General features: G+C 41.1%; 2 protein-coding genes across 2 annotated transcripts in view; one reads left to right on the forward strand and one right to left on the reverse strand.

The window, feature by feature from the left end:
- The window catches only part of LOC119421549 (RNA binding protein fox-1 homolog 2), a 66,932-nt gene extending 60,568 nt beyond the window's left edge, over window positions 1-6,364 (forward strand). Inside the window, exons 11-13 of the mRNA XM_037688893.1 lie at window positions 4,425-4,525; window positions 5,362-5,437; window positions 5,623-6,364. Of these exons, the coding sequence (XP_037544821.1) occupies window positions 4,425-4,525; window positions 5,362-5,437; window positions 5,623-5,667 (222 nt within the window). The 3' untranslated portion in view covers window positions 5,668-6,364. The remainder of the gene's footprint in view (window positions 1-4,424; window positions 4,526-5,361; window positions 5,438-5,622) is intronic.
- A 4,014-nt stretch (window positions 6,365-10,378) lies between these two features.
- LOC119421109 (retinoic acid-induced protein 3) lies at window positions 10,379-17,255 on the reverse strand. The gene is made up of 3 exons (XM_037688505.1): window positions 16,130-17,255; window positions 11,142-11,197; window positions 10,379-10,998 (listed from the first exon to the last, which is right to left on the reverse strand). The coding sequence occupies exons 1-3, from the start codon at window positions 17,253-17,255 to the stop codon at window positions 10,909-10,911; spliced, it is 1,272 nt and encodes a 423-aa protein (XP_037544433.1). The 3' UTR covers window positions 10,379-10,908.
- Window positions 17,256-17,501: the final 246 nt, after the last annotated feature.

Raw genomic sequence — 17,501 nt, forward strand, 5'->3', positions numbered from 1 at the left:
GTTTTTCTACTAACTCACAATTTATTTTTAGTTGTGGGGGGAAAAACGTGTTTGTTCACTAAACTACTAAACTGTGTTCCTAAGATGTTTCCTCTTCAGCCTTCTTCCAAAGAGAACCTGGTCTCTCTTTTCTGGTTGGTTTAGTCTGGGATAAAAATGTTTATGTGATTTTCTTGCTGGCAAAAGTGACTACATGCCTGCATTTATAGTCAGATGTTTGCAGACTCTTATCAGAGTCACTGATATGATGGCAGTTTGGGCTTTTTCTGCTTGTTTTTGTGACTTTTGAAACTTTTATATTGACTTAATGATTTGCTACATTTCCCAGCTTTGATACTATGGTTGTTAGGGTTGGGCATCGAGTCTCGAGAATCGATTGGAACCGGGACTAACGTTCCGGTTATCCCGGGATCGTTCAAATTTTTTAATTTTCGATTCCTACTTTCGATGCCTAGTTCGCCGACCGGAAGAAGAAGCCGCCCGCCGCGTAAAGTGAATAAAAAGTAAAAGTTCATAGAATTAAAATTCCAATAGAAATTCAAATTATTTCATCTGGAAAGAACTCTGGCTACATATCTCGTTTATAACATGAAAACTTTTTTTTTTTTTTACCCACCTTTAAAAAGAATCTGAACCGAGAATCAAAACATTGAATCAGAACCAGAATTGTTCACATTCAAACGATGCCCAACCCTAATCATTGTATACTTTTAGAAGCTAACAATAAATCTAATTCTGCTCAGAGAAATAAACTTTATAAGACTTACATCCAACCAGTACATGTTGGATGTAAGTAGTTGGTATTTAACCAACTATAATTTCCTGGTAATAAAGTAGCATCAAGAACCCAACAGAGGAAATTAAAACAGACAAGTAAATCTCTGCCTCAGTCAATTCTTTCTGGGATATTTTTGCTTGTTGTTTTTTTATTCACCAAATATTTAATAGAATGGATTAACATTTTCTGTATTAGGTGGGCATTTGATGGAGATATTTACATCCAAGACAAGAAGTTACGTTTACAATGTAGAATGCAGTCCTGCTAAACCTGCTGATGTTAACAAAATGAGCCTAAGTCATATAAATATGTCTTAATCAAGCATCTGATGTTGCTCTTTACTGCTTTAAAATATGTAGCCTTGTGATGGAGCAAGCCTGTGCACTGTGGTCTGAAAAACATTTTGTACGGGGGAAACCAAAGTCTATTTGACTAGACATCTGACATTGACCCTGAAGTTGAAGCCTGAACATGATCAACTTTCTTGTGGGCTGGCTCCAGTAGAAATTTTTAATCTTGCATCCTTTATGTAAATTTAACAAGACTGTGCTGTTGGTTAAATTAAAAAAATATACCTCAGATAAATTATCTCTGGGTGTTGACTTTTGTTATTTCAAGTAGTTCTTACCTTGATGAAATGTCTAACGTTTAGCTGTAATTTTGTGTATCACGATACAGATATTGGGAGGGCAAGGCAGCCGCCGATAACGATTTAATGACTGAAAATCTTTAAGCTTTGTCCACCCCTAAGAATCTTAGTAAACAGTGAGTGAAGCGGCGCTTGTTTATTTAGCACAGCTGTTGGCAACCATGAAGCTAAGCTAATCGGATCCACGCTACGTTTAGTCCCATAGCAGGTTTGCAAGGGATGCACTGGTCATTAAAACAGTCTTCCTAACTTGTGTTCACATTTTCTATCCTCCGTTATTCAACTTAAAGTTATCAAGTGTGTTACATAAATATATATTAAACATTCGTGTCTAAACAGTCAGTCACGTATGGTGAAGGCCTAATTAGTATCGACTGCAGCAGCATTTTTAATTTTTATTATTTCTTTGCAGAGAAGTTGAGATTTCACAATGGGATTAACCTGTATAAATAAAGGTTGAATGAATCCGAGACAAAGCATTTCATTGCTGACAAAGATAACGTTACTATCACTGATATATATTTACGTTAGATTTATTGTTCTGGATAAAGTTTACAAAGCAGTAGCATATGCTAGACTATCTAAACGTTAGCTTGCTGACTTGAGAGGCACGTAGCTAATGACAAGCAGGTTGCAGGATTGAAGAGAATTTATTATTGTTGATTTGTTTTACAGATCAGTTCAAATAAACTTTCAGTAAAATATGCTACAGTATTGCTCCCTGCTTCTTCTGTGCTGGATGTGAAAGTGAAACTTAAGTGAACGGCAGTGACTTGAAAGTAGTCTTTATGCACCCTCTGCTGGATACATTGTGCAATTACGGCTTGTTCCCAGCATAAAAGTCCTTACATTGGACAGTTATCACTGATACCAAGAGGTCTCCAAACACCCATATCGACCTAAAATATCGATCCTATCAATATATCAGTCGGGTTGTAATGCTGCCTGAGCCAAGGCTCAAGCCTTTTCAGACTTTTTAAAAATGCCTTTAGTTATCTTGATTAGTGTAGTCTAGATAACTAAATAATAACTAAATAACAAGAGACAACTTTAGTAGTCTCCTAACTAAATATCCTGATGCATGCTCTCCTAACTAAAGTGTCTTGTCTCCTTTTCTGTAGGATAATGTGAACCGATCCTTCATTTAAAATGTTTGTTTAAATGTAGAACATGTTTAAGATATAATATAGGATGAATCACAACGTTAAACGAGTGTATTTTAAGTTATAAAGCTGTGAGGCTCCTTTATTATTTGCACACATACTAATAATCTAAAACACTATTCTTACAGAACCTTTTTGAAGGTAATATTATTTCATAATTCTAGTATATTGAAGGTTCTTAGTTAAAGCTTCAGTCCGTGCTTGTATAGAAAAGGTCAAATACGATGAAAAATATGTGTAAATAGATTTTTTGTCAGTGTTCTGGAGACAGATGATGCTAATTACATGTTCTTAGCCAAACCCAGTGAGTGTAATTATGTTGTCCGTCAGGCGCATACTTCTGCATAATTTGCTGGAACTCATGCAACACCTGTCTGTAAATATTTATTGCATTTTTATAAAGTGCAGCTGCATTCAGGTAGTGTAATAACGATCACTGCTTTTTTTACAAGCTTCCTGCAAAAATAAATAAAAAATAGTCCAAGACTTATGAGTTTTGGGTTGAAGTAAAAAAAAGCTCTGCCAAAAAAAAAAAAGTTGAAAAAAAGACTTTTCTGCATTGCAAAAAATATCAAATTTAAACGATCAGAAAAATATCCTGACTTAGAAGTGAGCAATATTTGTAGGGTCTTTGTTTTTTATTTCCAACCTTGGTGAACTTTACTATAGGACGTCAGTCGGTGTGTTTTGTTAGGGTTGCACAAATTAAAATTATTCAGGCTTTTTGTCACAAAAACTGCTGCAGAAAATATCCCAGTTCTGCTGTAACAAATGTTCTTTAAACTGGAGTGGTTTGTACATTTCAACCTTATTTGCATAAAAATCAAAGCATTAATTGCATTTGCCATCAAAATCTGATGCAACCCTGTTGGTTGTAACTGTATCTTAAAATATTTCTTTTTTTATGTGTAAGGTTTTGAATTCAGCAGCGTGGGATGCTCTTAAAGCCGTCTCCCTTGAGGGGCTCTAGTTGAAATGGAGAACATGCTCTCTTCCTGTATTAACTGGCCTTCCTCAGATAATAAGTGAAGCATGTGCTGATCAGCTGCTGCATGCAGACAAACCGTATTACTGCTCCTCATCCTCCTTTTCCCTGCACTCACCCGCAGAGCGTCGCTTTCTCCCATAAATAACCTTGTTTCCCGCTCCTCCCCCTCTGCTCCGTGTCCTGCAGGCATCTCAGAGAGCGCTCGGGTGTTTCTGTTGTGCTTTGCTGATCTCTATTCACGTCAGGTTCAAATGCAGTGGGGTGGTGTGTTTGTTTTTTGGGTCACGCATGTAGTCTCAGTGCGAGGAGATGATTTTAGTGTCCAGTCTAGACTGTGTGGATGTGTTCGTGTGCGACTTCTTTCCCTCGTTTTTTCTCTCTCACTTCATTTTAAAAACAGATAATTGTAATAACAAATGTGTTGAACTGTCTGTGAGCAAAGGAGCATTTCAGCTCCAGCATCCATTAGTGTGCTCAGACTGTAGGCGTTGTATTCTGTCTCATCAATAGTTTTTTATGTTCTCACCTTAGTGAACATTTTGTCATCCCCTGTTTTTACTTCCCTCTACTCATCTAGTGGTAATACAGTAACTCTGACAGTTTAATTTCCTCTCTGTCTCACTGATGAAATCCCACATCCAACATCACACTCCTCCTGTCCTCATCCACATGTAATACACCAACACGTTTTTTTTCCGTGAGCGTAGTCAAAGCTGTATGTTTTGATACCCTGAAGTAAATTTAAAGTCGTTTTTGACGCAGATATTTGTTAATTGTAAAGTTTGTCCACTTGAAACATGCCAGTTAGTTGTGTGTGTACGTGTGTGTGTGTGTATCTGTCTCCAGGGAGGCTACCCTGCTGCTGCTGCCGCTGCTGCTGCCTATCGCTACGCTCAGCCTGCAGCCGTAACCGGAGCAACCGCCGCAGCAGCCGCGTACAGTGACAGGTGAGGCCAACCCAGGACACGCACTGATAAATGCTCACAAACACACACCAGTGTTTACACATATCCCTGATGGACAGAACTGATCCTCTGGAAACCAGTCGAAGGCCTCAGGACTGATGTTCTGAAACAGGAAGCACCGTGCTGATTTATCAGAAGTGTGATGACGGTCATCATTTTAGCAGCACAACTCTGTGTCTTGGTTAAAATCATTAACGGGATCTGTATTTATTCTACTGCGCAGTTTGAATGATTATTAAAGGGGGAGTTTGAACATCTTGAAGCAGGATGTTATTGTTAAAAGCTCTTTGAAGAACCTCTGTTTGGAATAATAGTTTAATTATAAGCAGATTAATGAGTGAGTTGATGTTGACTGCTCTGTCTTTAAACAACTGGAGTTTAAAAAAATATCTCATAATGTTTACATACAAGCACTATTTGAAAACCACATTTACGTAGTAATCTATACTTACTACCAAGTGCAAACAGCAGCGTGGGTTTCATGAGCTGGAAGCCCAAATTATGTAAAAATAAACAAATAAATACTTGAAATCATTTAAATTGTGGGCCCTGAATCTATCATCTATTAAAGATTAACTTTTTGAATGGAATTATGCAAGTTAAACAACTTTTCCATGGTATTTAAATTTTTTTGAAAGGGTCTGTATATTACTTCCTCCACCCCCTCTCAGATCGTCCAGAATATAAGCCACAATGTTCTCCAGATTATTTTCAACAAATAGTTCAACAGGAGTTATCAAAGTTTTATTCTCTGTGTAAAATGTGCTTTAATCATGTAAAACGATCCATGTTTTAACTGGACATTCTTGTGTTTGTAGTTACGGCCGAGTGTACACCACAGACCCGTACCATGCTTTAGCTCCAGCTGCTGCTGCTTACGGAGTTGGAGCCATGGTGAGTCATTTGTCAGGAGCGCCGCGAACACGTTTCAAGCTAAACTTTGACTTTTTGGACTCGTCTTCACCAAAGTACTGCACGTTGCTGTAGATGGAACTTATAATAAATACATTTATTACATTTTATACAACAGTTCATTTGGCACCTGTGCAAAGATCTAATTGTATTTCTCTGTTTTTCAGGCCAGTTTATATCGAGCAGGATACAGTCGGTTTGCTCCGTACTAAAACCCCAAACCACACCCGAGGAATTTCTTTTTGCTCCAAACCCCCTTCTGCTCCTGCTCAGTACTTGGCAGGAGCTCCCCTCCATTTTCCTGCAGGCAGACTCTAGTGACAACTCATGTGGGTTTTTTATTTTTATTTTTTTGTTTAGTTTTGTTTTTTTTTTGGTGGCGAGAAGAGCCATTGCCACATCATCAAGTCCAACTCCGTCTGTACTCTTCTGTCTGTCGCTGACATGGAATCAAAGAAGGAAAGAAACGCCAGGAGAGTCTCTGACATGAAACTCTGGAGTCTACTGCGTTGAACTGAGGAGTAGGATTAAAAAAAAACACTATGGGAGCCGGGAGGAGAGAGACTGATCTTCCTGTGTGATCCAGCACACTGCAAACCTTTCCCTCTCAGAGTCCCATCACCCAGTATATGAACTTCCTGTAATCCGACCTGTACAGACACAGTTACATTCAGCTCCCACTCTATGGTTTCCTCTCTTTTCCTCCAACGTTCTACTGATAGAACTGCTAGAACACTACTGTAAAAAGGTACTTCTGTTTTTAAACACTAAAACGTCAATCAACTACACAATTATGTTCCATGTAAACAATAATACAAAGGAATGCTTAGTACAGAAGAAATAGGAATATTTTATTTTATTAGGTTTTATTTCCGAAAGTTTGATTATTTGGTTGAGCTGAAACTTGTCGCTGACAGAAACGTTCGTTCCGTTAACTAACCTGGACTCCACCGGATTATCTTTGCTCTTTTTCATCCCGTATGTGTCGCAAGGGAACAAAATATTTCACGCTTTAAAACAATAGAGATGATGAGGAAAGCAAACGTTTCTTCTGTCATTACCTCAGTTTTTTTACTGCCACGCTAAAACAAATGTATCTTTCAGACGCTGTTGTTTTCTACAACTGAACCCAGATTGAGTTTGTTCCGCGGACTATTTCAGACATCTGAACAGCTGCAGGAACCTTCAATAATTCAGTGCACTCCCTCTTGCTTTAAAAAAATAAAATACTCTGAACATTTCTTTCTCCTAAACCGTCAAGACATTCCAGTAGTGGACAAATGGGGCATGTAGGGGGTGCAGCGATACGATGAAAGTGGAGATTTCATTATGAGTTCTCTATCAGAGTTCTCTGCAGCCTTTTTGTAGTTTAAATGTCATTGTGCTCTTACGGGTTGCTCTGAATAGTTTTAAACTTTTACCTGAAGGTTCCAGCTACATCAGACCTATTTGTGTTACTACGCTTTTGCTATTTGCCTCTTTTTGATCCAAATATCCGTATGCATTTCTTATTTTTTGCAGTATTTCTATTTGTTGCTGTTATTTTTTTTTATAGTGCAGTGTAGCAGCTCCTTGGGGAAATGTCACTGAAGCAGCATCTGCAGAAAAGGTCGCAGCCAATTGGGAATGTCTGACTCGCAAACGTAACGTTGTTACATTTAATTAGCTTCACGCTCTTAATTTATTGACGCTCTCCTTCTTCCCTTACACGAACACGGTGTAGACGAGGAGGCTGGTTTGCTGGAGACAAAGGAAATCTGAGCAGAAGCAGGTAGAAACAAGAGGACACTTGGTTTGTTTTTTCTCAGCAGGGACAAATTAGACAGGGTGTCCACTAAAAGGGGCCCAGCAGTGGGCGCCTTCTGAACGTTGAAATAATGTGTGGGTGGTTGGCAGGGGAGGGGGGGAACCGTAGTGAAGGTGAGAAGCTGAGCCATTAATCATTAGCTGACAGAATAACATCATCCCCCCGCTGTCTGTTGGGGGGTACAGCCAGCATGAGGAGGGGGGGGGGGGTGTTGTGTATGGTGGTGAAACCGTGTGCAGTAGGTCCAATGAGTATTTTCGATGAGCGTTACCTCTTTTTTTATCTAAATGTTCCTTATAAGTATTATCAGCAGTGTTGCTATGCATGTTTTTTTGCAAGAAGTGGAAGGGTGTCAGTCTTTTATTTAAAATTTTTTGTGCATGAATTCAAATCAGTGCTGGGGGGGGGGGGGGGGGGTATATGGGAGGCTAGTAGGAAGAGGAGAGAGCTTTTTCCATGTGACGTGTGTGGAAGGTTATTAAAGGTCCAGTGTGAAGAGAAGTCGGCCCTCTGCAGTAATCCGTGTTATTTCTGCTCTGCCTCTGTGGTTGCCATGGCGATCACCCCTCATAAGAGACGTCTGGAGTTTGTGATTATCTGGACCTCCGTGGTTTCCTCTGATGTTGAGAACTCAAAGCGATCATGTAGACGAGCTCCTCGTGTAGCAAAGGCTTGTTTTCTGATGATGTAACCTTGATTTAGCAGCAACAATCAGCGCAGCGGCGCGACACACGTGCATGTTTTCTTCTCTGCTAATTGGAGCAAATTGTATTGGGGGGGGGGGGGGGGGCAGCTGCCAACCAGCCGCAAAGGTTGGGACGAAGGACACCAAGAAATGTCCTCCTCCGCTCTGCCGTGGGCTCCAATCCGCCCTGTTGGAGGTTTTGTACAGCAATTATTAAATGGGTTTGAACTGCATGTGGAGGTTTTTGTTCTGTCACATGCTCCAAAAAACTCATTTATCCAAAAGATTTTTTTTTATTTTTAAAGTGACAGTAAATAAGTGTATTATCTCATGTTTTACTTTGCCATCCTTGTGTCTGCCTTATGTTTATTCTCTTCATTATTATTGAATGTATATAATAAATAAACTGTTTGGTTTTTATCCTGGTCTTTGGTGTGTCTGTTCACAGGTGCAGAGTTGTTTTTACCACGAGGCCATGTGACGTACGCTCAGATAATGTTCTGGAGCTGGAGTCGGTCTTTTTCTAACATTGTGTCCCGAGCTTATCGTTCCTGCTCGGTGTTTGTCTAACTCTTAACTCCAAAAGACGGAAGAGATAAAACAGGTTTTGATTAAATGCGGCTGTGAGGTTAAACAGACTGTTGCTAAATTTTGATAACGACCAGAAAGTTTCCCTCCTCGGTGGTACGTCAGCTTGTGCAAATCGAATGATTGATGGAAGCTGCGATTGCACTCGATTAAAACATCTCAGCCGGCCCGTACAGTGCAGCTAATCCCTGACTCTTGCTCTGCACGATAAGCTTCAGCACCTCCAAACTTCCTCATGGCAGCCTAGAGGGGAACAATCTGGAGCAGGCTTTAATTGCACGAGGAGCTAATGGGCAGTAAATGGTCTGAATGAGGCAGGAAACCTCATATCCCTGCTAATTGCTCTAATGCACAAGAGGCCAATTGCCAATTTGACAGCACGCTCTTTCTGAGTAATTGAAGTTTTGATAATTGGAAGAAAAGATTGAAGACGGGGGTGGGGGGGGGGGGGTGAAGACGAAGGCCGACCTTTGGATGTCGGGTCACTTCAGGCCACAGCCGAGGACATAAAAATAATCTGAACCCTCTCACCCCATCACAGACTTCACGCTTTTAACTAAATGATAGGATGGACCAAGTGAAGCTGCTTCAGCGCTGATGCAGCTGTTTAATACATCCAGATGTTGCCCTCTTGTGGTCAAACTGTGACACTGCAGCTCAGCTGGAAGTACAGTCATGGTGGAAAAGTCCAACTCATTAATGGGATTTTACATTTCAGAACATAATTGAAAAATATATAAAGTCTACAATAAGTAATTTAACTTCAGGCACACAACAACACATTCAACCTGGTCTTTATTTATTAAACCAAAACAAAGTCAAATGGAGAAGCTGATGAAGATGATGCTCCTCCATGATCAGCAGCTCGCAGCAACATTTAACTCAGTAGTTGTTTTATGAACCACTTTCAGTTTCTCACATGGTTGGGGAGGAACGTTTTCCTGATCTTCACAACACGGCTTTTGGTTTCTGCACAACTCTTTGGAGGTCCCACCACATCATTTTGGTCAGGTCCAAGTCTGGACCTTTACTGGACCACTGCAACCCCTTCATTCTTTCCTTTTTCAGACCTTTTCTTAGCTTGTCAGCTGTGTTTGGTCCGAGCTGCAGCTCACAGAGAAGTTCATGTTCAACGACCTCAAGGTCCAAATCATCAGCCCTCCACTGTTGTGCTTGGGACTGATCTGTTTGTTTTTAATGAAGCTGTGCATTCTGGGTAAATGTCTGATTTGTCCAAAGCACATTGTTTCAAATGGTTCATTCAGAAGGAACTAGGCTGTGCAGCCATGTTCTTTACAGAAAGAAGGCAACCCTTCCAGATGACCTTCTACCTACTAACTGAGGCCTGAGATGGAGCGCTCGCTGATTTTTGTCATTACTCCAAGCATTACACAGTCTGACCTTGGGGTGAGTTTGCTAAGATATTCACTCTTGGAAAAACTGGCAGCTGTTTTAAATCTTTGCCTCTTATTTTTAAAAAAAATCTAATTGTAGCTTGATGAGCAGTAGCTTCTCTAAGCTAATTGCTGATGTCTTTCCATCTTGGCGTCGTGTTAAGAGCAGCAAACAGACATTTGCTTTTGTAGAAGTAATCGCACTGATGATGATCAGATAATCAATATATTTAATCAGCAGCTCCAGGTTATGTTCTCTTAACATTCTGTGGAAACACAAGGAGTGAACTTGGGTTTTCAGAGTTATTGAATTTTGCTTTAATTTAAATTTATTACAAGTAACATGGTGGGGTCTGGTGTACACTCGGGTTTAAATATGAATCATTTCAGAACCTGGTAAAGACCCGCTCAGTCTTATGTCCTGACGTGAAATAAACAAACACTAGAACTGAAAAGTGGAAATGTTTAATCATTCTTGAACTGGAGTTATTGGTTTTGTTGTTAAAAAACTAGTTGAATAACGGCATCGGTTTTTTCCTTCGTGTGTCAGAGAACAGAACAACGGAGCTGTTTAGTTGTAAAAGGGACATTAATGAGTGATGGCACAGGCTGTCCCACATCACGGACACGCTCCCCGTCCTCCACCTGTCTCATCTCGTCGTCCTCTCCGACCTCACCTCATCTTTTATCTCACAACGCCCCTGCTCAGCTGTTTGGCACCTCCAGGCAGCTTCACACCTCCTCCACCCCCTCGGCACTAATATTCATCTCTGTGGAGCACCAAGTGCACACACACCGAGACACCTGACACTTTGCCACATGGAGGGCTCCAACTCCAAACGGGTTTAATGAACTGGACCTGAGGATCTTACATGTGAACGTTTATACACCCAAACAATATTTACATGAGCAACTTCACAAGTGCTCCTCCCTCTGGCTTCGCCGTAGGTTTGTGCGATGTCAAACAAACGATGGGATTTTATTCGTGTTTGTAATATTCGTCGTACGGCTCGTTGTAGTTGGTGGTCTGAGGGCGAGGGATGGTGTAGTCTTTGTCAGGGTCGATTTCCTGAAACACAAAGGGATCCGTTGATTGTGGCTCTGAGGTTATTATCCGTGATCACCTCTCATTAGGCCTGCTAAATTATGACTCTGTGAGCTGCAGAGGTCAAAGGTCGTGGCGTGAAACCACAGAGGCGCGTGGAGACTCACCGTCATGGAGAAGCCGGACTCGTAGGGGGATCGCAGCGCTGGATCAGCTCTCCGGCCTGGAGGGAGACATCACAGACGGTTAATGAGCAAGTCGTTATTAGATTAGCGGTTAGCCGTGAAGACCCACAGAGAGCAGCATTTATTCTGCCAATGGAGTGGGCTGAGAAGATAAAAAATATATTTTAGAGCGGAACTGTTTTTAGAAGGAACCGTGGTGTTCAGAAGCAGCACAATTAAACAGTTTGCTGCTAATAAAATACAAATGAGTCCCAAAGGCTTTAGGACAGAGTTCAATCTACCACAGAGTATCATTCTGACTGCGTGAGGAAACAAACGTGTGTGTGCTCTAATTCTACCGGAGCTTTTCAGGCAAACGTTTCATTGTTGACCTGATAGATTTTCTAACTCTTTCACAAATGAACATTAGCGTTGATGATGTCTAAATTTAAAATACCAGTTTATACACGTTCCATTTAATCCCATCTATTTAATCAAATCTTTCTTTTTTTATTTTTTCTCTCCAAAACATTTTACATTATAAAGCAACAAAATAGTAAAAGGAAGAAAAAATAAATAAAAATAATAATGAAATAATAATAATAAAGAAAAAAAAGGGGGGGGGGGGTATATTCACATCAGGTAAAACATTTTGGGATTAAACAAGAAATCTTAGAAACCAAGGACACTAAATTAATGATAGATTGTCATCTCTTACCATAAAGTGTGTCCCATTTTTCCCAAAAAGCCTTCCCTTTTTCTTCTTGTAATCTTAATTTAAAGGTCAAATGCTCCGAATATTATTAACAATGTCCATCCACTGTTTTATAGTCGGTGGGGGTCTGCACCAAACCATCGCTTAGTTATAGCTTTCTTGCTTGCGTCATCATGATTTTTAGGAGATATCTATCAGCTTTGGGTATATTTGGGTCCATACTTCCCAAATAAAAAAATAAGCATGTAAATTCAATATCATAACCCCAAACCTCTCCGACAGTCTGGCAAACACACTCCCAGAATGGCCTAAGGATAGGACACCCCCCAAAAATATGGTAGTGGTCAGCAGGGCAATGACCACATCCCCACCAACACACAGGTGGAAGACCAGTCTGTTTACATACCTGTTTTGGGGTTTGAAAATATCTGATACAATTTTTCCAAGAGAAATCTCTCCATGTTTGTGAATTTGTAGTGGTATGTTGCGTTTCAATTATAGGTTCCCATTCCTCGGATGTAATACTAATCCCCAGCTCTTTCTCCCATTTCTCTTTAACATCATGTGTGGAATTACCCTTTAATTTACTTAAACTTCAGTAAAGTGCTCCAGTTATTTTCTTAAGTCCTTTTGATTTGTAAGCCTTAATAAACATTTTGGTAATTGATGATCTAAAGGAAGGTTTTTTAATATTTTCCACATAAAAATGACGGAGCTGAAGGTATCTATAAAAGTCCTGTCGACCTAAGACATATCTTTCTGACATAGTTTCAAAATCAATAAGTCCCACATTATCTAATAGAAGACACAATGTAGTAATTCCCTGCCTTTCCCGTTGTACATAACTTCTATCAATTTGAGCTGTTTCGTAGTCAGAGTCGTGTACTGGCCACATTAACACACACATTTTGTTTTGAAGATTAAATTGTTTGACCAGGTATGATGTCTACACGTCTTAATGATGTCTAAATTTAAAATACCAGTTTCTACACGATCCATTTAATCCCATTTATTTAATCCAGGATTTTAACATTTCATTTGATGGTTTTCTCTTTTAAGCATAACTCTTTGCTTATGTGAAGGTTTGCTTCTTTCTGGAGCGAGTGGACTGGGGGATGTTTAATCATCGCATCGTCTAAATCGCCGACTTTAAGATTTGTAATGAAAAGTTTTGATGGTGTCACTTTCTAGAATGGTGCTGACTGAAATCTGCAGCATGTTTCCCTTTAAAATAATTACTGGTATTAGCTTGACTTTTAAATCTGTTCCGTCTAAACCAAATATCAGAGTAAAAAAGATTCTTATAAAATATTTTTGGTGCAGGACTTTGTGTTGTAACAAAGTGTTCAAGCTGTGAGTTTAGTTTAGTTAACTGACTGGTTTCACCTTTTATAAGGCAAAACCAAAGAGTTTTATTAGTTTCTTTTCATAAACATATTTAAAGAATTGGTCTGCATTTATTAAGTTTTGTTCTGTAGGTTTTTTAGTAATCAATATCTTACCTGCAGTTTTCTCGACGGAGACGAGCAGACCGCTAGTCTGAGTGAGGCAATGATCAAAGATTGCTGCTTTAAACGATCCAACCTCAATGCTAAATAAATTTTATAAAAATGTATATCATTGTTTCCACATTACATATTTAGTTACATAGAAGGTTTTGGTTATTTATGCACAGTCATCTGCGGACCGTCACCAATAATGGTCCGTGTGAAACACGGGCTGCAAGCTCAAATGTTTTAATCCAAGTAAACCTGATGGAAAAATGCGTGAAATGGAGTTCAGCTTTAATGATTTTTTAAATATTTTTTTTATGCCAGATTAGTTTTGCATCGCATAGTTTCCTGTTCAGTTCCTGCTTAACGTAATGTCTTCTCTGTTTCACCATTTGCTGTGTTTTGTTGACCTCGGTGGTTATTACTCGTTACTGGGAATGAGACATCAAGGGCTGTTCTGGCTGACATTAATCCACCGGGACACGAGTCATGAATCAGAGTTTAGAGAGAAAGGAACAAAAATCTTTGTCCAGCCATGGCTATCAGCTAGCAAAACGAGAACCTGGTTTTTTTTTAATCAGTTTTCAGGTCTTTAAAACACGTCTTTCTCAAAAACAACACACCATGTGAACAAATGCTACATTAGCTAACATTAACCTACACGTTTGCATGACTCCGTTCATTATTTCTTTAGTTTGTTCTTTTTTTTTCTCAGTTAAATCCGTGTTTCTATCCAAATGCTGAGACTCGGCGGCGTATCTGATGCTGCTGAACGTTTCCGCCCGCTGAGTTATCAGAGGAGATTTGAATATGTGATGTTTTATCTCTTTCTCCAAACTCCGTGATCCATGACTGATGTCACGGCAGATAACTTCTAACTTTTTGACAAGACGTCACTTCACTGTCGACTCGACTCTACGTTTAACCATGTTCCAGCTGCGAGTCAGAAAACAATTGGCTCATTTCTGTGCTCGGTAAACAGGCTAACTACCGTTAGCATTACAAGCTAATGACGATGAATTTCTCTGCACTTTAGGCATTTAACCTCATAATGACAAATTAACTAATAGTGTGTGAAGTACTTTGTGTGGGACTAAATTAAAGAGATACAAAGTGACAGAAGTTAAATAAAATATTTATTGCTGCATTTAAAGAGATCTGTGTTCTCAATGGGATTTGCCTGGTTAAATAAAGGTTAATAAATAAATAAATTTAATGCGTGCGTCTGCCATATTAGATTCTGAGTCTGAGTTGTGACCTGTACGGACGGCCCGGTTAATTTTTCAAACTTGAGCACGCTCCAAAGAGTTTCTCATGAACTTCACTTGTAACAAACTTCAGTCGACTTGCTCTTGAGTCTGAATAACCTCAAACGTTTATGTAAATAATCACCTGTTGCAAAAGTGACCCCAAACTACAGATTTAAAAACCAGTGACTGCCTGATCCACTTTAAAACGTTTGAGTGACGTCGTTTTAAAACTAGCTGTGAGCTCGTCTTCACTCGTGCCTCGCGTTATAAACGAACAACGATCTAATGAGGTATTGATTACATTTAAAAAAATCTCAACTATTCCTTTAATCCATCTTTGGAATTTAATGAATATCCATTCAATATTTCCTGATTTGAATCATTGACATAAAATAAAATACGACTGGAAGTTGAAGCAACACAGGTGAGTGCACCTCAGTAGCTGTAAGCCCCGCCCCTCCATGTAAACGATAGGAATAAAAAATACACTTGAGATTAATTTTGTGTGTGCGTGTGTTTATTGTCAGGGGCATTTAGGCAACGGTTTATGGATGTTTGTCACTAACTAATGTTAAATTAATATGTGTGAGTTAGAGCAGTGGTTCACAAACTTTTCCATGCCATGGCTCCCAAACAGCAATAGCTTCTGGCCGAGGCCCCTCTCGCAAACTCACAAACAATGCTACAAAATATGTAATGTTATTAACTAACACTGTATTATAGTCCCACTGAAATAAAAACAACTTTTCAACAAACTGTTGACCAGAAGAACAAAACAAAAGAAATCTAACCTCGCTCTCGAGCGTGTTTATCTGGAAATGACAGATACAGATTGCCCTAGTGTGCAATTTTTATTATTATTATTATTATTACTATTTTTTTATTTTAGCTTTTTTTATCTTCTTCTCTCCAGCTTTCTGAGGCCCCCGGGGCCACGGCCCCCACTTAAAAGAAAGCACTGAGTTAGTTGTTTTTCCTCTCAGAGAGGAGCCTGCAGGTGCACCTGATGACAGCAAGGGCGTCTCCAAGTCTGTAAGCTGTGAAGCTGAGGTCGTCTCGACCTGCCTCTGTCTGATAAGGATTATAAAAACACTTCCCGCCTCACTGTCCGGTGCAGATTCTCACTGACGACGCTCTAAACATGTAACTTTGCACATCTATGAAAGACTGTTTCTGTGACCCATCTGCCTTTGCAAGTAAAAGACCGGTTAAAAATCTTCTCGTGTTCTCAGAGTGGCTTATTTGAGTAAAGAGATGAATAATAGGATATTTATTTATCCAACATTTATTTTGTTTCATCAGCTTATTACACTTTTTTCAGTAGGTCTCGTTTTAATTTGTTGTCTGAGGATTGAAGGTAGTGGAGTGGTGGTGCAGAGGTTAGAGAGGACGAGCTCTTTCAAGTATGAAACGAGACCGTCACACAGTGTGGACGTGTCTTCTAATCTGTGAAATGTGACAAGTTTTCTTTTTCTACACAATTTTAAAAGTAATCCTTAATTTGGCAACAAAACTATGTGCTTCTTAACTCACCTCTCTTGTTCTCGCTTTCATTCTCGAAGCTCCCGTTTTCCTTTCCTTCCTTCTGACTCCCCAGTCCAGGGATGTCGGCGTCAGGACTGGTCCAACCTGCAAAGCTCAGAGGGGTGTCCTTGGCCGTGCCCTCCCCTTTGCAGAAGGAGGCCACCTGGGACAGTCCGTGCCCCATGAGTAACACCCAGCCGTTGGCCACCAAGGCGATGGTCAGAACTGGGTCGTCCCAGGCTGGCCGGCGGCCCACCTTCACGTTTCCCCAGGTCAGCATGGTGATCCAGACCCCCCAGATGCAGGAGGAGAGCAGCAGTGTGACGAAGAGCAGCGAGGCCTGGATCCTCCACTGCTGGTTGATGGGCCCGGTGTAGTCGTAGCTGTACATGGAGCAAGAGCGGCACAGGAAGTGCAGGGAGAAGAGCAGACCGACGGCCAGGAGGCACAGCACGTAGATCTGCAGCATGGCGAACTCCTCCTGGCTGTACTCGCAAGGTTTCTGGTCCCGGACCAGCACGATGATGAGCCACTGGGTGGAGATGATGACCTGCACGGTGAAGAGCCCCAGGGCCACAGCGGGCTCCCCCCAGTCGCGGGCGGCTCCGAAGCCCAGCAGAGCGAGGCAGCGAGCCAGCAGGCAGGAGAAGGCCAGGGAGAAGAGCACGTTGAAGAGGAAGATCCTGGTGGGGCAGGTCTGAGGGGTGAGGCGGACAATGAAGGAGAAGGCGAGGCCGAAGATCCCCGCCGTGGCCAACAGGAACAGGGATGTGCAGAGCACCGTGCCTCCGAAGCCTCTTGTGCACCGCTGCCGAGACGACACCCAAGTGCACAAGGTCCAGAGCAGGAGGCCCAGGAGGAGACCGGCACTGAACAGGAAACCTGCAGAGGCCAGGGTCTCCAGGACGACCCCCCACGCCGCCCGACGGTCACACAGGAACCTGTAGATCGGGTTCAGACCAGCGCCGCAGCCTCGCACACCCTGTAGGGAGGTGACGTTGGAGGAAGTGGTCGGGCTGCTGGTTGTGAGGTTGACAACGCTGCTGTTGGTCAACTGGCACAGGCAGGTGGGCGGGGCATAGAAGAGGAAGAGGAGGGGGACGAAGAGTCTGTTCTTTGTACATGAAAAGGCCATTATGATCATAAAACTCCACGAGGATTCAGTCTGTTACTTTAATCTGTGAAGGAAACACATCCATGAAGACGTTTAAATGGTGGAGTGTGACAGGAGAGCATGGCAGGACGAAGGCTGAGGAAGAGGAGGTTTATCTGAGAGGGCAGGAGCAGGGAGTGCTCAAAACATGCCTGAACAAAGCAGGAAAGAGGAGCGGGCCAGACCTCCAAACTGCAACGTGAAGGAGAAATACGAGAAAACAATTTG

The sequence above is a fragment of the Nematolebias whitei genome, chromosome 15, assembly GCF_014905685.2.
Source record: "Nematolebias whitei isolate Nwh7 chromosome 15, NemWhi1, whole genome shotgun sequence".
Classification (NCBI taxonomy): domain Eukaryota; kingdom Metazoa; phylum Chordata; class Actinopteri; order Cyprinodontiformes; family Rivulidae; genus Nematolebias; species Nematolebias whitei.

Coding starts and splice junctions, on each gene's coding strand:
- LOC119421109 (XM_037688505.1), bottom strand. CDS start 17,255: ATGGCCTTTTCATGTACAAAGAACAGACTCTTCGTCCCCCTCCTCTTC. Junction 11,198..16,129: donor TGAAAGCGAGAACAAGAGAG/GTGAGTTAAGAA, acceptor GTCTCCCTCCAG/GCCGGAGAGCTGATCCAGCG. Junction 10,999..11,141: donor AGTCCGGCTTCTCCATGACG/GTGAGTCTCCAC, acceptor TTTGTGTTTCAG/GAAATCGACCCTGACAAAGA.